This window comes from Protopterus annectens, chromosome 4.part0 (assembly GCF_019279795.1).
Source record: "Protopterus annectens isolate FY-2018-M chromosome 4.part0, PAN1.0, whole genome shotgun sequence".
In the NCBI taxonomy this organism is placed as follows: Eukaryota; Metazoa; Chordata; order Ceratodontiformes; family Protopteridae; genus Protopterus; species Protopterus annectens.
The window spans coordinates 1060273475-1060290884 of NC_056733.1; the positions used below are offsets into that span (position 1 = coordinate 1060273475).

General features: G+C 45.6%; 1 protein-coding gene across 1 annotated transcript in view; it reads left to right on the forward strand.

Moving 5' to 3' along the window:
• The window catches only part of HSPA9 (heat shock protein family A (Hsp70) member 9), a 1477986-nt gene that overhangs the window by 971858 nt on the left and 488718 nt on the right, over window positions 1–17410 (forward strand). Inside the window, exon 12 of the mRNA XM_044068990.1 lies at window positions 8780–8884. Within this exon, the coding sequence (XP_043924925.1) occupies window positions 8780–8884 (105 nt within the window). The remainder of the gene's footprint in view (window positions 1–8779; window positions 8885–17410) is intronic.

Genomic DNA, 17410 nt, shown 5'->3' on the forward strand with positions numbered 1-17410 from the left:
ATCCAGGACAACTACTAATAAGGACAGACAACACCACAGTTGTGGTACATAAACAGGGAGGAACACACTCCTACCCTTTATGCAGACAGGCAATGACCTTGTGGAACACAGCATTGACTTACCAAGTACAACTGCAAGCACAGTTCCTGCCATGAAAGGAAAACATATTGGCAGACGAATTAAGCAGAAATTTGGCAGATCCTCACGAGTGGAGACTACACCCACAAGTATTTTCAATGATAACTCAAAGGTGGGGCCGCCCAGCCATAGATCTATTTGCCTCCCCCAACAATTGCCAACTACAAAAATTTTGCACAAGGACTTATCATTCCCTAGCCTGGAAAGTGGACACCCTATCATTCAGTTGGACAGCATTGACAGTCTGTCTTCCCACCACTACCTCTCTTGACCAAGGTATTATTGAAAGTCAGATCAGAGAGACCACAAATGATCCTCATTGCTCCGGACTGGCCACGTCACCACTGGTACCTCATTACTAAGGACCTTGACTCACAGCCCTCCATGGATCTTACCTCAATTCCCACTTCTGTTGACTCAGCAAAACTCAAACCCTTCACAGTCAGCTCAAGACTTTAAATTTAGCTGCATGGAGAATACCTTGAATTATCAATCAACACTTCTCTCAAAGGACGTCCTGAATGTCATTTTGGAGGCCAGGAGGCCCAGCACCAGAAAAACATATTCAGACAAATGGAAAAGATGTTGTGCATGTTACCAGGCTAAAGGCCAAAATCCTGGGATACCAAGCATTCCTCAAATACTGCAATACTTAACTGAGATGCTACGCAAAGGCCTTTCTTTCTCATCCATTAAGATCCATGCTTCAGCCATTTCAGCTCAATATAAAACGGATCCTCCTATATTCTCGCACCCTTTACTAAGGCAGTTTCTTAGAGGGGCTAAGAATATAAGACCCCCCAGAAAACCCCAAACGCCTGCTTGGGACCTCAACCTCGTTTAAGAAAAATTAGCACTGCCTCCTTTCGAACCAGCCTTCTCAGCAGAACTACAATACTTGTCATGTAAAACAGCTGTTGCTGGCTATCACCTCAGCACGCAGGGTCTCAGAACTACAGCCACTTATGGCAGTGGAACCTTTCATCATTTTCCATCAGGACAGAGTCTCTTTACGAACTAACCCTACCTTTATGCTAAAGGTAGTATCCAGTGTGGCTTTGAATCAGACCATTCATTTACCCACCTTTTATCCAAACCCCCAGAATAAAGGAGAAAGACTCCTTCACTCTTTGGACATTCACAGACAGCTACGTTACTATTTGGATAAGACAAAGACCTTCAGAAAAACTGACTAACTCTTTGTATCCTATGCTGCAGGTTCACAAGGAAAGGCTATTTCAAAACAGACCATCTCCAAATGGATAGCACATTGTATCGCTTTTGCTACTCGCACCATGGGAAAGCAGTGCCTGTTAATATTAGGTTTCATTCTACCAGGGCTACAGCAACTTCAGCAGCCTTTCTCAGGGGGGTTCCAACCAAGGATATTCTGGAGGCAGCTACTTGGAGTTCAGTGCACACCTTTTCCAAGCACTACCACCTTCCATTATACTCAAAAAACAGAGCTGGTTTTGCTACTGCAGTTCTGCAGGGCATCCTAGCTTCTCCTAACCCAGTTTAGTACCATCCACCCATCCATAGCTTTGGGATTCAACCCAAGTGTGATGACTGCAACAGTATAACACGAACATAGTACAGTTTTGTACCTACCATAAATGTAGATGTTAGTGTATATACAGCTGCAGTCCAGGTTACCCTCCCACCATCCCGTCTACATAGCAGGGTGTTATAACTCCATGTACATCAATCTATTGGATGCATGTCTGTATGGTGTATTTGCTAAGAGCTAGTACTATTGTTTATCTACTAAGGTATTTTTGCATGGTTATTTGTATTGCCTTCCTAGTTGGGGGCACCTGACATCTGGGGCAAGAAAAACTGAAGAAAATGGCGTTGGCTGCCTCTTATTCCCCTGTCACACTGACGTCAGGGAAGAAGCGACGACAACCGACGCCAGACCAAGACTTTGGAATTCGGCTGACTGCGGGACCGCCTGATGGCAGGATAACCCAAGTGTGATGACTGCAGCAGTATATACACTAGAACATCTACATTTATGGTAGGTACAAAACTGTACTTTTTCCAACATCCAACTTCAGATAAGTACCCCTTAGGGTTTTTTATTTTTCGTTTGCTACTGCTTTGGGTTACGTGTCAGGTAAGAAGGGCAAGTGTAGGCATGGAAGGCAAATTCCACATAGAGACTTAAATGAGCTCTGTCTAGTCTGCCTAGGCCAAGAATACAACCATACCACCTGTATTTGGCAGGCTTTTGTCCCCAAAGCCCTTAAGCCACCTAGCAGCATTGAAAATATACCTTGAAGAATCAGAGGCTTAAACGTTTAGCTTCCAAGGTGGAACCGACATTGGAACACACTGATGAGACCCCAGTCAAAGAAGGTGAAAGAGTAGACCTTGAACATACTGCTGCGCCCTCCACTCCAGCCGCACCTCTCGAAGCAGGTGAAGGCCTGGTGTCCTCAGAGCTTCCTTCGGTAGAAGGCCCTGAGGCAACCAGTCTTGGCGCCTGGGGTTACACCCCGGAGGGATTCTCAGGTGTCCGCTTCGGCCGCCGATGAGGAACCTAGGCTTGTTTCCGATGGTCCACGTGGGGTTTCCCAAATCATTGTGCGAGAGGGCATAGCCTCTGACATTGTGGAATGTCTGCTGGTGTCGGGCTGTCCTACCTGGGTTTGGAGGGTGGCCTAATGGTTAAGGTGCTTGCCTTGCAAACACAAGGTGCAGGGTTTGAGTCTCTCAAGGGACAATTGGCTAGGCTTAAAATGGCTCACAAGGGCAGTTAGCTTAGTACTAATCTATGAACCTTCTTTGAGTTTTCCACATGAGACGCATAAGAGAACAGAAAACAAAACATTTCTCAGCCGCTGTCTTCTCCGTCCATCGAACAGCCTCTGGATTAGCAGGCCTTCACCCAAGGCCTTCTAAATTCTTTTCTGGCCTTATGTCGGGGCCAGACTCTGATCCAGGCCCTTTTGGCCTCTACCCCCAAGGGACCTGCCCCCGACATCTCCTCTGGAGAAGATGATTCATCTGATGATCAGTCGCTTAACTGCTCTCAAATTGCTTCTCCTCTGGGATATACCTCTCCAGAGGAGTCGTCCAATGGCACAGAGACCCCTGGTAAGACTATCACCAAAATGCAGAACTTCAAGTGGGACACCAGTCAAGTCACTAAGACCCAAAGGGATACTATGAACTATTCCAACTGGAGTCTCCTAGCCCTTCTGCTGTGCCCCCTGTACACCCTGCTTTTCTGGATGCATTTATGGCACCATCTAAAAACCTGGATTCTCTGCCCCCAAGTGTCCAGGTAGATTCTACAAGGTGCCCGAGGGAGCTAAATTCCTTTAGAAAGCCTCATCTGCAGACTTGGCAGTTATTACAGTGACCACTGACAAAACCTATAAGTTACTTCCCTCAACCTACTACCTTCTGATAGAGAGCAGACTGATATAACGTCTAGGAAAGAAGGTTTACACTTCTGCCACCCTAGCAGTAAGAGCCATCAGCTACCAAACACACGTGGCTATGTATTCCTTGGCCCTGATGGCAGATGTAGTCAAAGAATTGGGGAGAGCTTCCAGACTCCCCAGCTAAGGCCAAGCTTTCTTGTCTTGAACTCGTGCACTCAAGTAACCAAGCACTCCAAGTGTAGGTATGACGCTGTAGAAGTTTCAGCAAGGGCTGCTGCCTCTGGATCAGTCATCTGGAGGTACTCTTGGCTAAGATTGCAACCCCTCCCTAATGACAAGTCTAAACTCCTGGATGCCTCTCTAGACAAAAGACCTGTTTGTTTTAGCAGCTGCTGAACTCTTTAAGGCCCTCCAAACCACAGGCTAGGAACTGGAGGAACGGAGACGTATCTTTTTCTCTCCAGTTCCACATTTTCAAAGAAATTACCCTGCAAAGACTTCCTGTGTGAGAACTTCAGCTAGGAAAATGCAAACTAAGGCTAGAAGGGACCACAGGAAACTGCCCTCATCTAGGTCTGTCTCCTATACCCCCTCCTCTAAATCTTTTTAGGGAAAGCCTGGTAGTCTGTGATTGTCAGGCTCTTCACCCAGACACACCTCTTTCCATGCGCCTCTCCCTATCCCTTCCTGCTTGGAAGCAGGTTACCCAGGACTCTTGGGTCCTATCTATCTTAAAGCAGGTATATATCATGGCCTGGGAGACCAGACCCACTCCCAAAGGCATCCCTCATCCACCCAGAGACCAACTACTACCCCCCCGCACACACACACAGTCTTTCTGCAGGAACTTATTGCTCAAGGAACTATTCAGGAGGGCCCATCTTTTGCAAGAGGAAGGGGATTTTATTCAAGAATCTTCCTGGTTCCCAGAAGGGAAGGTCCTTAGAGGCCTATCCTGGACATATCCCACCTCAACACCTTCCTCCAGGTTCCCTCCTTCCAGATGCTTTCTCTTCCTACCTTTGATCCTTCCATGGGCCTTCCTAGTGTCCTTGGTTATACAGGATGCCTACTTACACATTCCAAGCCACCCACTTTTCAGAAAGTACCTTCACTTCTCAGTGGATTCTGCACACTTTCAGTTCTGTGCTTTACCCTTTGATCTCTCTACAGCCCCTGTTTACAAAATGTCTGGCCTCAATCATGGCATATGCCAGAGTAAAGGGAATACAACTTGTCTCCTACTTGGATGACATCCTCATCCAGAATACATAAAGTTCCATGGCCTTGCAATACATGCACTTCACCGTTTCCCTCCTAACAGGTCTGGGATTTACCATAAACCACAAAAAATCCTCTCCAATTCTCTCAGGATCAGGTGTTCTAGGGTGTCTGATTTTGACAAGGGAAATGATGGCCTGCCTACCACCAGAAAAGATTGTGATGCTCACATCTTTTTTTGAGGAAATCCCCTCAAAACAAACTCTGCCAGGATATTCCTCAGTATCCTAGGCCTCATGGCCTCGACTATCCCTGTGGTCACCCTGGCAAGGCTACATATGAGGATGTTCCAGTGGTACCTGAGAACAATTTGGAAGCAATACTTAACACTCTCTAGAGTTCATGATTCCCATGCTTCCATGCTTGACCAGGTAACTGAAGTGGTGGATCACCCAGATTCAGTCAAATCCTGGCCTGCCCCTTCAGCCTATGCCCCCCAAACCAGGCTCTTTCCAGATGCATCAGACACAGGGTGGGGTACAACCCTAGGAGGATGGAGAGTGAGGAATGCATGGACCCCCACTCAACACAAAGATCACATCAGTATCAAGGAAATGAGAGCCTTGCTATTGGCATTGGAAATATTCAAGGGTCAGCTTTTACCAGGCACCCTGAGGTGATACACGGACAGTACCAATGTGCTGTGGTATGTCAACAAATGGGGGGACAAGATCCTACCTTCTCGGCAGACTAGCACTGCAGGCTTGGAAAATCACCCTGGAGACAAAGATCTTACTCCAAGCACTGTATATCCAGTCTGCAGGCAGTTTAATGGCAGACTCATTAAGCAGGACCATAACCCTGTCTAACGAATGGATGCTGAACAGGGACTTGTTTCTGGACCAGGTCCATTGATGGGGGTATTCCAGATGTGGATTTCTCTGCCTCCCCCATGAACAGACAGCTCCCGACCTTCTGCTCCAGGGTTCCATAACCAGAGGCTTGGAAGGTGGATGCTTTCAATCTCATGGAAGGGGATGTACACCTATGCATCCCCCCTTCCCTCATAGAAGGAGCCATCCTAAAAATTCAGAAGGAACAACCTCAAGTCTTGCTGGTGACTTCTTTAATGGCCAAGGGCAGCATTGGTTCCCCCTTTACTTACCTAGCTAAGGGCAATCACCACAAGTTATGCCAGCGAATGGACCTGCTTACACAGGACAAGGGAACACTTACACCCCAAAGTGTCCATAGAGTCTCACATTGTGGGTGATAGGGCGTTTATTCCCTTCAGACACCTATGCACGTAGGACGAGATCCAGGTTCTGCAGGAGGCCAGGAAACCAACCACCAGAAAATCTTACCTGTCTAAGTGGAAGAGATTTTCTTTATGGTGTCAGAAAAAGAATTTATAACTACTGACTGTAGAGCCCCCAGTGGTCTTGTATTTACCTGTGTGACCTTATAAACTCTAGACTATCCTGTTTCTCAGTTAAAATTCACCTGTCTGCCATCTCAGCGTGCCTGTCGTTGGTGTACCACCTTTAGCATCGAGGTTAGAAGTCAAACTCTTTTTGAGGGGCACTGCATCTCAGGGCCCCAAGGAAGCCCATTACACCCCCTTGGGATTTAAACTTTGTTCTACAAAAATTGACACTACCACCGTTTGAACCAGCCAAAGACTGCACCCCCCCAGCACTGCACTTGGAAGACTATACTCTTGGTGGCCATCACCTCAACCAGAAGGGTTTTGGAACTCCAGACCCTTATGGCACCCCCCCCCCTTTCACTGCCTTCCACAAGGACAGGGTATGCTTGCGTACCAACAACAGCTTCAAGCCTAAAGTGGTCAGTGAAATGTCTTTGAATCAGACTATCACTCTGAAAACCTTTCCCCTCTCCCCAGAACCAAGCGGAGAGGATACTTCATTCGTTAGTCATACACAGACAACTCTGGTATTATTTGGTCAAAACCAAAATCTTCCACAAATCTGACAGGCTGTTCATGCCTTACTACCCAAGAGCTCTTGGTCAACCTGTTTCCAAGCGAACCATATCCTCTTGGATATCTAAAACCATTGCTTTTGTTGCACTACCATGGTAGGTCACTATCTTCTCCAGTAAAGGCATACTCTTAGGGCAGTATCCTCCTCAGGGGCATTGCTTATAGGATTGGACACGGCTGCTGTCCTTGAAGCAGTCACTTTGTCCTCAGTGCACACATTCACTAGGCACTACAAATTGGACATTATCTCTAGAGCCAGGGCAGGATTTGCCAGAGCCGTCCTTCATGGGTTTGTGGAAAGTGCTTCTGGTCTGCCACCCCACTCTTAGGACAGGAGCTTTTGCAGTCTTTCTGATGTTTTGGATACAGCAGCCTGTGAACAGAAGGACATAGTATTGTTGTGCAAGAACTTACCATAACCTTAGATGTCCTTCTCTTCTATATGCTGCTGTGTAGTTTACTACCCAGCCTTCCCCCGCACACTTGCCTGACTCTCTTGGAATACCCAGTCCATAGTCGCGGATTCTGGCGGCCTTCAGTTCTGAAGGTGCATGCTGACATCTGCTTTATACCCGACGTCCGTTTGTGAATGATGTCAGAGAGAGGTGCAGGACATCACCCTAGCAGTAGTGTTTAACTTCTGTATAATGGCCAGGCATACGAGAGTTCACCAAAGGCAAGACTCCCCGTTGTCATGAATACAACAGCAAATAGAAGGGAAGGACATCTAAGGTTATGGCAAGTTCTTACACAGCAATGCTTTGGGAGAGGCATGAAAATAGCAAATGTTTATTTTATAAGAGAACTTTTTCTGACTTTTCTCTAAATGTTGCAGAAAAAGCTTTGATACCACATTTATCCTGCTCACATATGAAGTAGTATAAACAACCAGCATTGCACATCGGAGACTTTAAATATTTTCATCCAATTACTTTTATTTGGCATGGTTTGTCCTGCATAATATTGAATATCCCACTGTGCGCATCTAAAAAGATGGCAGACCTGATAGCTGGCCACTTATTTATTTAGGGATCCGTTGTAAATGGTGTTTTCTGTAACTGCATTGCTTGTCTGACACATTGTGGATTTGTCATACACAAATTAAGTGTTAGTATGCTGCATGTGAAGGAGGAGTAATGCAACATTTGTGTGGAAAATGCATTCTATAAAGGCATTTGTGCCTCGGCTAGAAAATAAATTTGGGAACACATAGTTGTATTTTTTTTCTATGCTTGTAAAACATTTAAATATTTTTTGAGGAAAAATAGCAAGCACTTTTTTCCTTTTTTGGAGGGGAGTGATGAAACAAAAAACCCTACTTAACAGGCTCTGAGAGAAATGTGTATCATGGTCATTCAGGAGTAAAATGCAAGCACTCCTATTATAGAATTAGGGAGAATGAGATTGGATTTAATAGGTGAACATTTAGCATTTTGTAGAGTAACCATTTGTAAGTGGTATGTAGTGCTAAGCTGAAAGTAGTGGTGGAGATGCTCCTGTTAATAGGATTATGTAAGGAAAATTCTGAGGACCTGTATGGCTATTAGTCAGAGTTAAGAATTGGAGTGTAAGGAAATGTTTTTTTGCTACCATCATCCTGTAACTGTAAATTGTAGTCATATTTGCACCCCCTTCTAATTTTGCTTTCACACTGTCGTATGTTTTTCTTTAATTCCTTTGTGCATTTTGTTCTGTATTTTTGGGTAGCCCTGCTGTTCATTCCTTCCCAGATCAGTGACAAAGGTTAGAAGTACCCAATAACAACCATCTGAGAAGCATGCAAACTGCCATACTAGCACTTCATAGCAAGGTTTGTATGCGTCAGACTGACATTTTATTCGTGCAAAGATTTGTTTGCGTAAATATACCCACACTGTAGAGAGATGAAAATAGTAAATTGATTGTTCAGTGTAACTTTGAGCTTTTTCACAACTTAAATTGAAAATGGTGTTAATATCACAAAAAGGAATTTTACTATTAAATTACAGCATTGTGTTAAATTTGAAGCTTTATTTTATAGGTATTTTCTACTGCTGCTGATGGACAGACTCAAGTGGAGATTAAGGTATTTCAGGGAGAGAGAGAGATGGCAGCAGACAACAAAATTCTTGGACAGTTCACATTGGTATGTATATACACTCCTTTAACAACTTCAGTTTGGGTAAACTACAGAGTATGCATGTGTCTTGCAAATAGTAGCTGAATTTTACTGCTGATGCTTTTCTACAGCATATTCTCGTGGGACAGTAATATCCCATGCAGTATTCCTGTATGTTGGTGCAAAAGCCAGAAGGTGGTTATAGAATTCCTTTGTAGAATAGATTGTTTTGAGTACCAGACCTTTGGATTTGCATCTTGTTGCACAGTGAGCCAAGTGAGTGGCATGCACAAGCTGACTTTGGCATACATGGCTGAAAAATATTGCTGTCCTTGATGGCATTTGCTGTAGAAGGGACAGTGTTTCCCCAAGGTGCAGCAAACCTTAGGCTTGCTTATAAGCAGAGGGTGCATAGTGTATTGTTTCTATATGGGAGGTGTAACCTTTCCCTGTTGTGCAAGTAACATTCTTGTACCCTTAATTTCTACCATAAAGGTGTAGAGTCAGACAAGAATACGCCGCTTAACTGATGAATCTTATATTGTGAGTAACTATTTGGTAAAATAATCCAGTGTATTTTAATTTTGTGCAGACTGGTTTTATTTATGGTTCCTTTCTTTTTTCTAAGTAACCTAGATTATTAGTAATCTGTCTAACTTGTACTCAACAGCTAAAGGTGTCCTTTTTGTTTTGAGTACCTTTCCTCTTGTCAGTACTAAAAATGTGACTCCCTCAGACACCAGCTCCATCATTGATGTTCTTGACTCTGCCCTTGTTGGAGCCCAAGCATTACGGTCTTGTGCAACTTGGTTTCAGTCAACCCTTTCCCTGGGTGTTTCAACCTTAAACAGTTTTGCTTTGATCTCTGATCTAACCAGGTTGGCACAGGAAATTGCTCTCACTTGTCTTTGGATCCAAGGAGAACCGGGTCCAGCCATCCAGGTTCTCTGTTGGCTTTTGACATCGTGGGGAGGATTCTTTCTTGCTGTGGGACTCTGTTAGATGTGATCTGTTCCAGTTCCTTCCTCAACCTGTTTCCTTGGCTTCTCATCAGCTATCTTTGACAACCCATGCCATTAGACCTTGAGACACCACTCATTATGGCTCTCCTCCTGGTCTGGTTCCCATTAGGGAGGCCCATACAAAGAGCAAATGCAAGAGTAAGCACTTAGAATCTCCAAAGGAGTCGCTCACAGAGTACAAAGCTCGATGAAGGGGAGGGGTTCCCATGCCCCCCCCCCCCCGTTGCAAAAGAAGGCTGCTCTTTTGCTGACTTGCCAAAATCTGTGAAACAGTGTGGGGGTGGGCCAAAGAGGGCCCCTCCACCAAGGAGTTAGTATTTCTCAAGGCTTTTGACTTTGGTCCATCCACGTCCTGGGTTGTTCCACCCTCCCTATGTCCTCATTGACTTGGTATCCTGACGGGCTTAGAGAGAACAAGATTTGGTGGAGCTGATCCCACAAAATCCATAAGCTTCTATTCCATCCAAGGATATACCCTTTTGGAATAGGGGTTCAGTTGTTAGTGCCATTGTGGTTGCTACAGCCATCAAAATGGACATACCTGAGGAGAACTCCATGGTCTGTCCCCCAAATAGGGAGTCTCAGACATTAGACCATCATGGAAAACATACCCACTCTTCAGCCACCTTTGCTTTGCGTGTGCTGAATTTATTTAGCCCATTCAGCAAAGCTTGAGACTTGAATTTGGAAGTTTTAGACTGCAAAGGCGCAGCAGTATACGGATTCTCAAAAGGCCCTGGAGGTTTGCTCAACTGTCCACAATGCAGTCTGTTACCAGTGTGTCCATGAGGCTTCTGTGCTGCTGCTGCCAATGGTACTGGTTGCACTGCAGGCACTGCCATTACTGTGCGCCGCCATGTTCGGATGTGCTTGTGTCAGACTGTGCGCCATTTGATGGATCCTGTGTTTGTTCCAAAGATCAAAGATAATCTGAGTAAACAAATTGGAAAGACTCTCTGCCATTTAGGTTTCTTTTTCAACTCCTGAAAAGGGCATGTTCTTTGTACCAGAAGTGGGGAAGTAGCTTTTCTTTCGTATATCTGTACATTTTTTTCAAGCTTCTCTGTGACTGTTCTCTCTCTGGGGTGGGGGGTGAGGATGGGGGACCCAAGGGGCAGTGGAATTCCACATAATCATGGCGTCTGTATTCATTGCTGTAGTAATACCTTCCAGCACTCCTGAAGAGTTGCTTGGTTGATGCTTTCTGGAGGTAGAGCATGCTTGACCCCCTACTATGAAGCTTTGGAGGCCATCCCTTTGAACACTTAGGTTTTGAGTCTCCAAATGTTTTACCATTCCCTTTTTCACGCCATAGAACATTAAGAGCCTTCCTGGTGTTTGACCCCTTCAGGCGGTGGGAGGAACTAACATTCTGGCAGACAGTTTGAGCATGGGCATCTTCCTGGTTCATGTGATGTTCATCGTGCATACAGCTGCAGTCATAACAGATGGGTTTTCCTGCCGTCAGGCGGGTCCTCGGTCGGCCGAATTCCAAAGTCTAGGTCCGGCGTCGGTTGTCGTCGCTTCTTCCCTGACATCAGTGCGACAGGGGTATAAATGAACCAGTCGACGCCATTTTCTTCAGTCTTTCTTGCTGCGCGGTGCCCGAAGCAGAAGCAGTTCGCAAGTGCCGGTCGGCCAGCTCCTGAGATTATGAATATTTTTCAACCGAAGTCTTCTTGAAAGCTAAGTACCCCGTTGGGGAAACTTTTCTTGCCTCTGACCAATGTCAGACAAAGTTAATTGTATTTCATGTGGGAAGCAAATACCGCATAAGGATTTTCATTCCCTCTGCATTCCTTGCTTAGGCCCAGACCACGACGTCTCGGCCTGTCGTTTTTGTGCTACATTCAACAGACGCACTATTAAGTGTCTGGCAGAGTTCGCCCAACACTGTTTTGGCAAAAAGTTTAATTACATTGTCGGATACTCCGACTCCAGTTTTGAGTAAAAGACGCAAAGATAAGGACCGACATACGAGGTCCGCGACTTCTACCGACACCACGCCAAAGCCGAATACAGGTGGTCCGGTTCTCAGCAAGGCGCCTACGCAGCCCCTGACTACCAATGACACTTCATTGGCGGTGTCTTCTGTGCCCGAGGTCACAGGCTCTTCGGCCCACACCCCGACTACAGATACCGAAGCCACTCTTGGCGGTGAAACTCCAAGTTTAGACAGGCCTGCCACTTCTCAAGGTGTCTTCAGGCCTTCCTCTTCTTTTTCCATCAAGGCTTTCACGAAGTCTAAAGCAGCCATGCATACTAAAAGACAAGCTCCACAGGGCCCCTCTCAAGGCCCCATGCCTAAAAAGCAGATGCTCAAAATGGCTGAGGATTTAATTACTCTTATCAGGGGTTCTCAACACCCCCCGGACAAAAGGCCCAGAGTGGAGGAAGAATCCCCTTCCTCGGACCAGGCCTCCATTATTTCAGAACATTCTGAAGACCAGGAACATTCATACTCCCCTTTTGAATATTCTGAGGCAGAGGAGTCCATTCCCCCTGTCCCCCCCCCCCCCCTGAGGATTACTCTTTTGGGGAAACCTTACATACCTTAAGGGAACACTTCCACTGGGAAGGCCAAGGGTACTCGGACTCCAAGAAAAGGCTTAGGGATTTCCTCTTACTCCCTCAGCACAGGCCTCTGGCTATACCTCCTGTCTTACACATACTAGATGATGTGTATTCTGAGGCCTGCCTTAACCCAGATTCTTTACCTCCAGCTCCAGTCAACCCTGACAGGTATTACCGGGTTCCTGATTCACACCAATTCCTATACAAAAGCCATGCGGCTGACCCAGAAACTATTTCACAGGGTCCCAAGGGAATTAAGGCCTCCACTGCTAAAAATCCATTACCTTCAGAGAGATTCCAGAGCTTTAGAAAGGTGGGGGAAAAAGGTATACACCTCTGCCACCTTAACCATGCGGGCATTAAACTGTCAATTCCATATGTTAAAGTACCAACAGTTTCTGTTATCACAGTTGAAAAGCAAAATGTCACAGCCTGAACAACCAGACTTGGAGTTGCAGGATTTGTTACATAGTGCAGAACAAGTGGGTAAACATACCTTGCAATGTGGTTTTGATGCTTTAGAGGCCTCATGTAGAGCTGCTATTACAGGATCAGTCTTCCGTAGACATGCTTGGCTCAAAGAGCAAACCTTACCAGATCATGTCAAAGCTAAATTACTAGATGCACCTCTGCAAAAAGATGTATTGTTTGGTGTTAAAGCTGAGGAGGTATTAAAGAAAATGGAGGAAAAGGCAAAATCAATGCAAACAGTGAAAGATTTCCTACAGGTACAACCTCCATGTTTCAGTAGAAATTGGCCTTCAAAAAATTGGTCCTTTCCAGCCACGGACAGACCCCAAAGAGGTAGATACAGGCGCCCAAGGGGTAGAGGGCAATCTCAAGGATCGTTTAGAGGCAGACAATGGCAAGCACCTACTCAAAGAGGTGGTGAGGATAGTTCACAGCCATTCAGAAAGCAGAACCAATGACTTCCCCTTTGCATGCCAAGCAAGGCTCAAATGGCAGCACCTTTAGGCGGAAAACTGGCATTATTTTCGAAAAATTGGCATATCACCAAAGACAAATGGATCCTGGACATTATAGACAGAGGCTACAGATTCCATTTTCACACTCTTCCAAAAATGAGAGGCATGCCAAACCTGCCACACAATCAAAGGGCAGAGGCACAAAAACAAATTTCAGATCTCATGGACATGAAAGCTATTCAAGAGGTACCTGCACAAGGACAGGGTCAAGGTTTTTATTCCAGACTATTCCTGGTACCAAGGAAGGGCAAAGATTGGAGACCTATTTTGGACCTATCCATCCTAAACACATTTTTACTCATGCCAAAATTCAAGATGCTCACATTGCAGCAGCTTCTTCCCATGCTGGGCAAGGAGTCTTGGCTGGTAACATTGGACTGCAAGGAGGCATACCTGCATGCCCCAATCAGACAAGATTGCAGAAGATACCTCAGATTTCTTGCAGGTTCAACACAGTATCAATTCTCTGCATTGCCCTTTGGCTTATCTACTGCGCCCAGTGTTCACGAAATGCCTGGCATCAGTAATTGCCTACTGCAGACTTCAAGGGATACAAATATACCCATATTTGGACGACTGCCTGATCCAAGCGGACAGCAAGCACATACTTCTGAAACATCTGGCGTTTGTAATAATGTTGTTGAATTCTCTGGGACACACAGTCAACCAAAAGAAATCAAGGCTAATACCCTCTCAAACAATAATTTTCCTGGGTGCCAGCTTGGATACCAACACCCAGATGGCCTACCTCACGCCAGAGAAACAAGGGCAGCTGACTCAATACTTCAGAAAACTGGCAACTTTCACCAGGCAGACTGCAAGGAAAATCCTGCAGGCTCTGGGATTCATGGCATCTTGCATCCTACTAATCCCATGTGCAAAGCTGCATATGAGGAAACTTCAATGGTACCTAAAAAACCTATGGTCTCAACACAGCCACAGTTTGGAAACAATAATACCACTGATTCCATGTCTTCAAAAGGAATTTCTGTGGTGGGCTCAAGCATGCCAAAGAAACACAGGTCTCCCATTCTGCAAGCCTCAAGCAAATCAATTCATCACAACAGACGCCTCGGACTACGCCTGGGGGGCGCACATGACAGATCGGTGCATTCAGGACATATGGTCCCAAAAAGAAAAGCACCTTCACATCAATCAAGAGGAAATGCTAGCAGTAATAAATGCTATTATAGCTTTCAAAGACCTACTGCATCCAGGCCAGCTATTGATAAGGACAGACAACACCACAGTAATGTGGTACATAAACAGGGAGGAACCCATTCATATACCCCCTATGCAAGCTAGCCATGTCTCTTTGGAACATGGCTCTGGAATTACAAATCGAACTTCAAGCACAGTACCTGCCAGGCAAGGAAAACACACTGGCAGACAACCTAAGCAGAAATATGACAGATCCACACGAATGGAAGTTGCGTCCTCAAGTTTTTACAAAGATAATTTAAGCATGGGGAAGGCCAGACATAGATCTCTTTGCCTCCCACAGAAATCACCAATTGGCAAAATTCTGCTCAAGGACCTTTCATCCACAGGCCTGGAAAGTGGACGCACTCTTTCAGTTGGACAACAATGACAGTTTATGCCTTTCCACCTCTTCCTCTGCTGCCCAAAGTTCTATTAAAAACCAGAGCAGACAGACCAAAGATGATTCTCATTGCTCCGGACTGGCCAAGACAACACTGGTACCCACTCCTGAGGAGCCTGACTCATTCCCCACCATGGATCCTGCCTCTAATGCCTCTTCTACTGACTCAGCACAACTTCAAAACTCTTCAGTCAGCTGAAAACACTCAATCTCGCCGCATGGAAAATTCCTTAAAATCACAACAGACCCTACTCTCCAAGGAGGTGCAGGACGTCATCTTGGAGGCCAGAAGGCCTTCTACTAGAAAAGTCTACTCCGCAAAATGGAAACGTTGTGCCTGGAATGAGGAAAAGGGCCAGAATCCTGGAATACTGAATTTACCTCAAATATTACAGTACCTAGCTGAGTTGCTAAGCAGTGGACTTTCATTCTCCTCCATCAAAATCCATGCCTCAGCCATTTCTGCAGAATACAGCACTGATCCTCCTTTATTCTCTCACCCCCTCTTAAGACAATTCCTCAGAGGGGCTAAGAATATAAAACCCGCAAGGAAACAACCAGTACCTGCTTGGGACCTCAATTTCATTCTAGAAAAAATGACCTTGCCTCCTTTTGAGCCAGCTGCTTCAACAGAACAATATTTGTCCTGGAAAACAGCCTTCCTGCTGGCTATCACCTCAGCTCGCAGTGTTTCGGAACTACAAGCCCTCATGGCTGTGCAGCCTTTCATCCATTTTCCATCAGGACAGAGTTTCCTTACGAACCAATCCTTCCTTTATGCCAAAGGTAGTATCCAGGGTAGCCTTGAATCAGGCTATCCACTTTACCTACCTTTTACTCTAATCCTCAAAACAAAGGGTAGAGACTACTACATTCCTTGGACATTCACAGGCAGCTACGTTATTATTTGGACAGAACAAAGCCTTTCAGAAAATCAGAGCAACCCTGTGTCCTATGCTACAGGAGCTCAAGGGAAGCCTATTTCCAAACAGACAATCTCAAAATGGATAGCCCACTGCATACGCTTTTGTTACTCTTTTCATGGTAAAACTGTACCTGCAGGCATCAGATCTCACTCCACAAGGGCCACAGCTACCTCTTCAGCTTTCCTCAGGGAGGTTCCTACCAAAGATATTTTTGGGAGCTGCCACTTGGACTTCTATACATACTTTCTCCAAGCACTATCACCTACCATTATACTCCAAATCTAGAGCAGGCTTTGCCACTGCAGTCTTGCAGGGCATCCTAGCTCCTCCGAGTTCCACCTAGTGCCTACCACCCCTTTTTTAGCTTTGGGATTCTACCCATCTGTTATGACTGCAGCTGTATGCACGATGAACATAGTACAGTTTTGTACCTACCATAAATGTAGATGTTAGAGTGCTAATACAGCTGCAGTACAGGTTTCCCTCCCTCCTTCCCCTCTTGGGACAGGCCTAATGGCTAACACCTCCTCATACAACCTGATTGGGGTATTCTTTTATGGTGTATTTGCTTGCAACTACTGTTTTTTGATTATATTGCATTTCATTATTACATAAATTTATGTATTGCCTTCCTTCTGGGGGCACCTGACATCTGGGGCAAGAAAAACTGAAGAAAATGGCGTCGGCTGGTTCTTTTATACCCCTGTCGCACTGACGTCAGGGAAGAAGCGACAACAACCGACGCCGGACCTAGACTTTGGAATTCGGCCGACCGAGGACCCGCCTGACGGCAGGAAAACCCATTTGTTATGACTGCAGCTGTATTAGCACTCGAACATCTACATTTATGGTAGGTACAAAACTGTACTTTGTCAACCCCGCGATAGTGGTGTAGGTATTCAGCTGCTTGGTCCATCCCTGCTGCTATTTTTTTTTTTTTGCTTCACCTTCCAGCACCACATGCAGAAGCTTTTCCTCCCTGATCCCACCAATGGGACAATCTGTGAGGGATTCTCTTTTGCACGCTTGGCTCTGGGGCCTCCTGTATGCCTACTGCTCAACCCTGTTAAGTTTATTCAGAAAGCTGCCCATTGCAAAGTGACCATGATCCTCATAGCCCATTTTTGACAGTTTGGTTCCCCTTTGTGATCTCCTCTACTACCGTCCTGGCTCTTGGACTCTGTTCCAGAGCTGATATCTCACTCCTTAGGCCAGTCTCTTGTGACCCTTCAGTCCCCAGCGACTGCTTGGTTCTTGCAATTCCGATTATAGCAAGAGACTGCAAGCTTTCTTAGTATTCATTCTCTCTTCCTCTCAAACTCTCCACTAGGAAGGTGTATGCAAGTAAAAGTTTCTCCCTGGGCTTCCTCCGAGGGTCTAGACTCTTACTCTGCCCCCTTGAATGCCATTCTTGGATTTCCTGGTTGACCTTTTTATTTCAG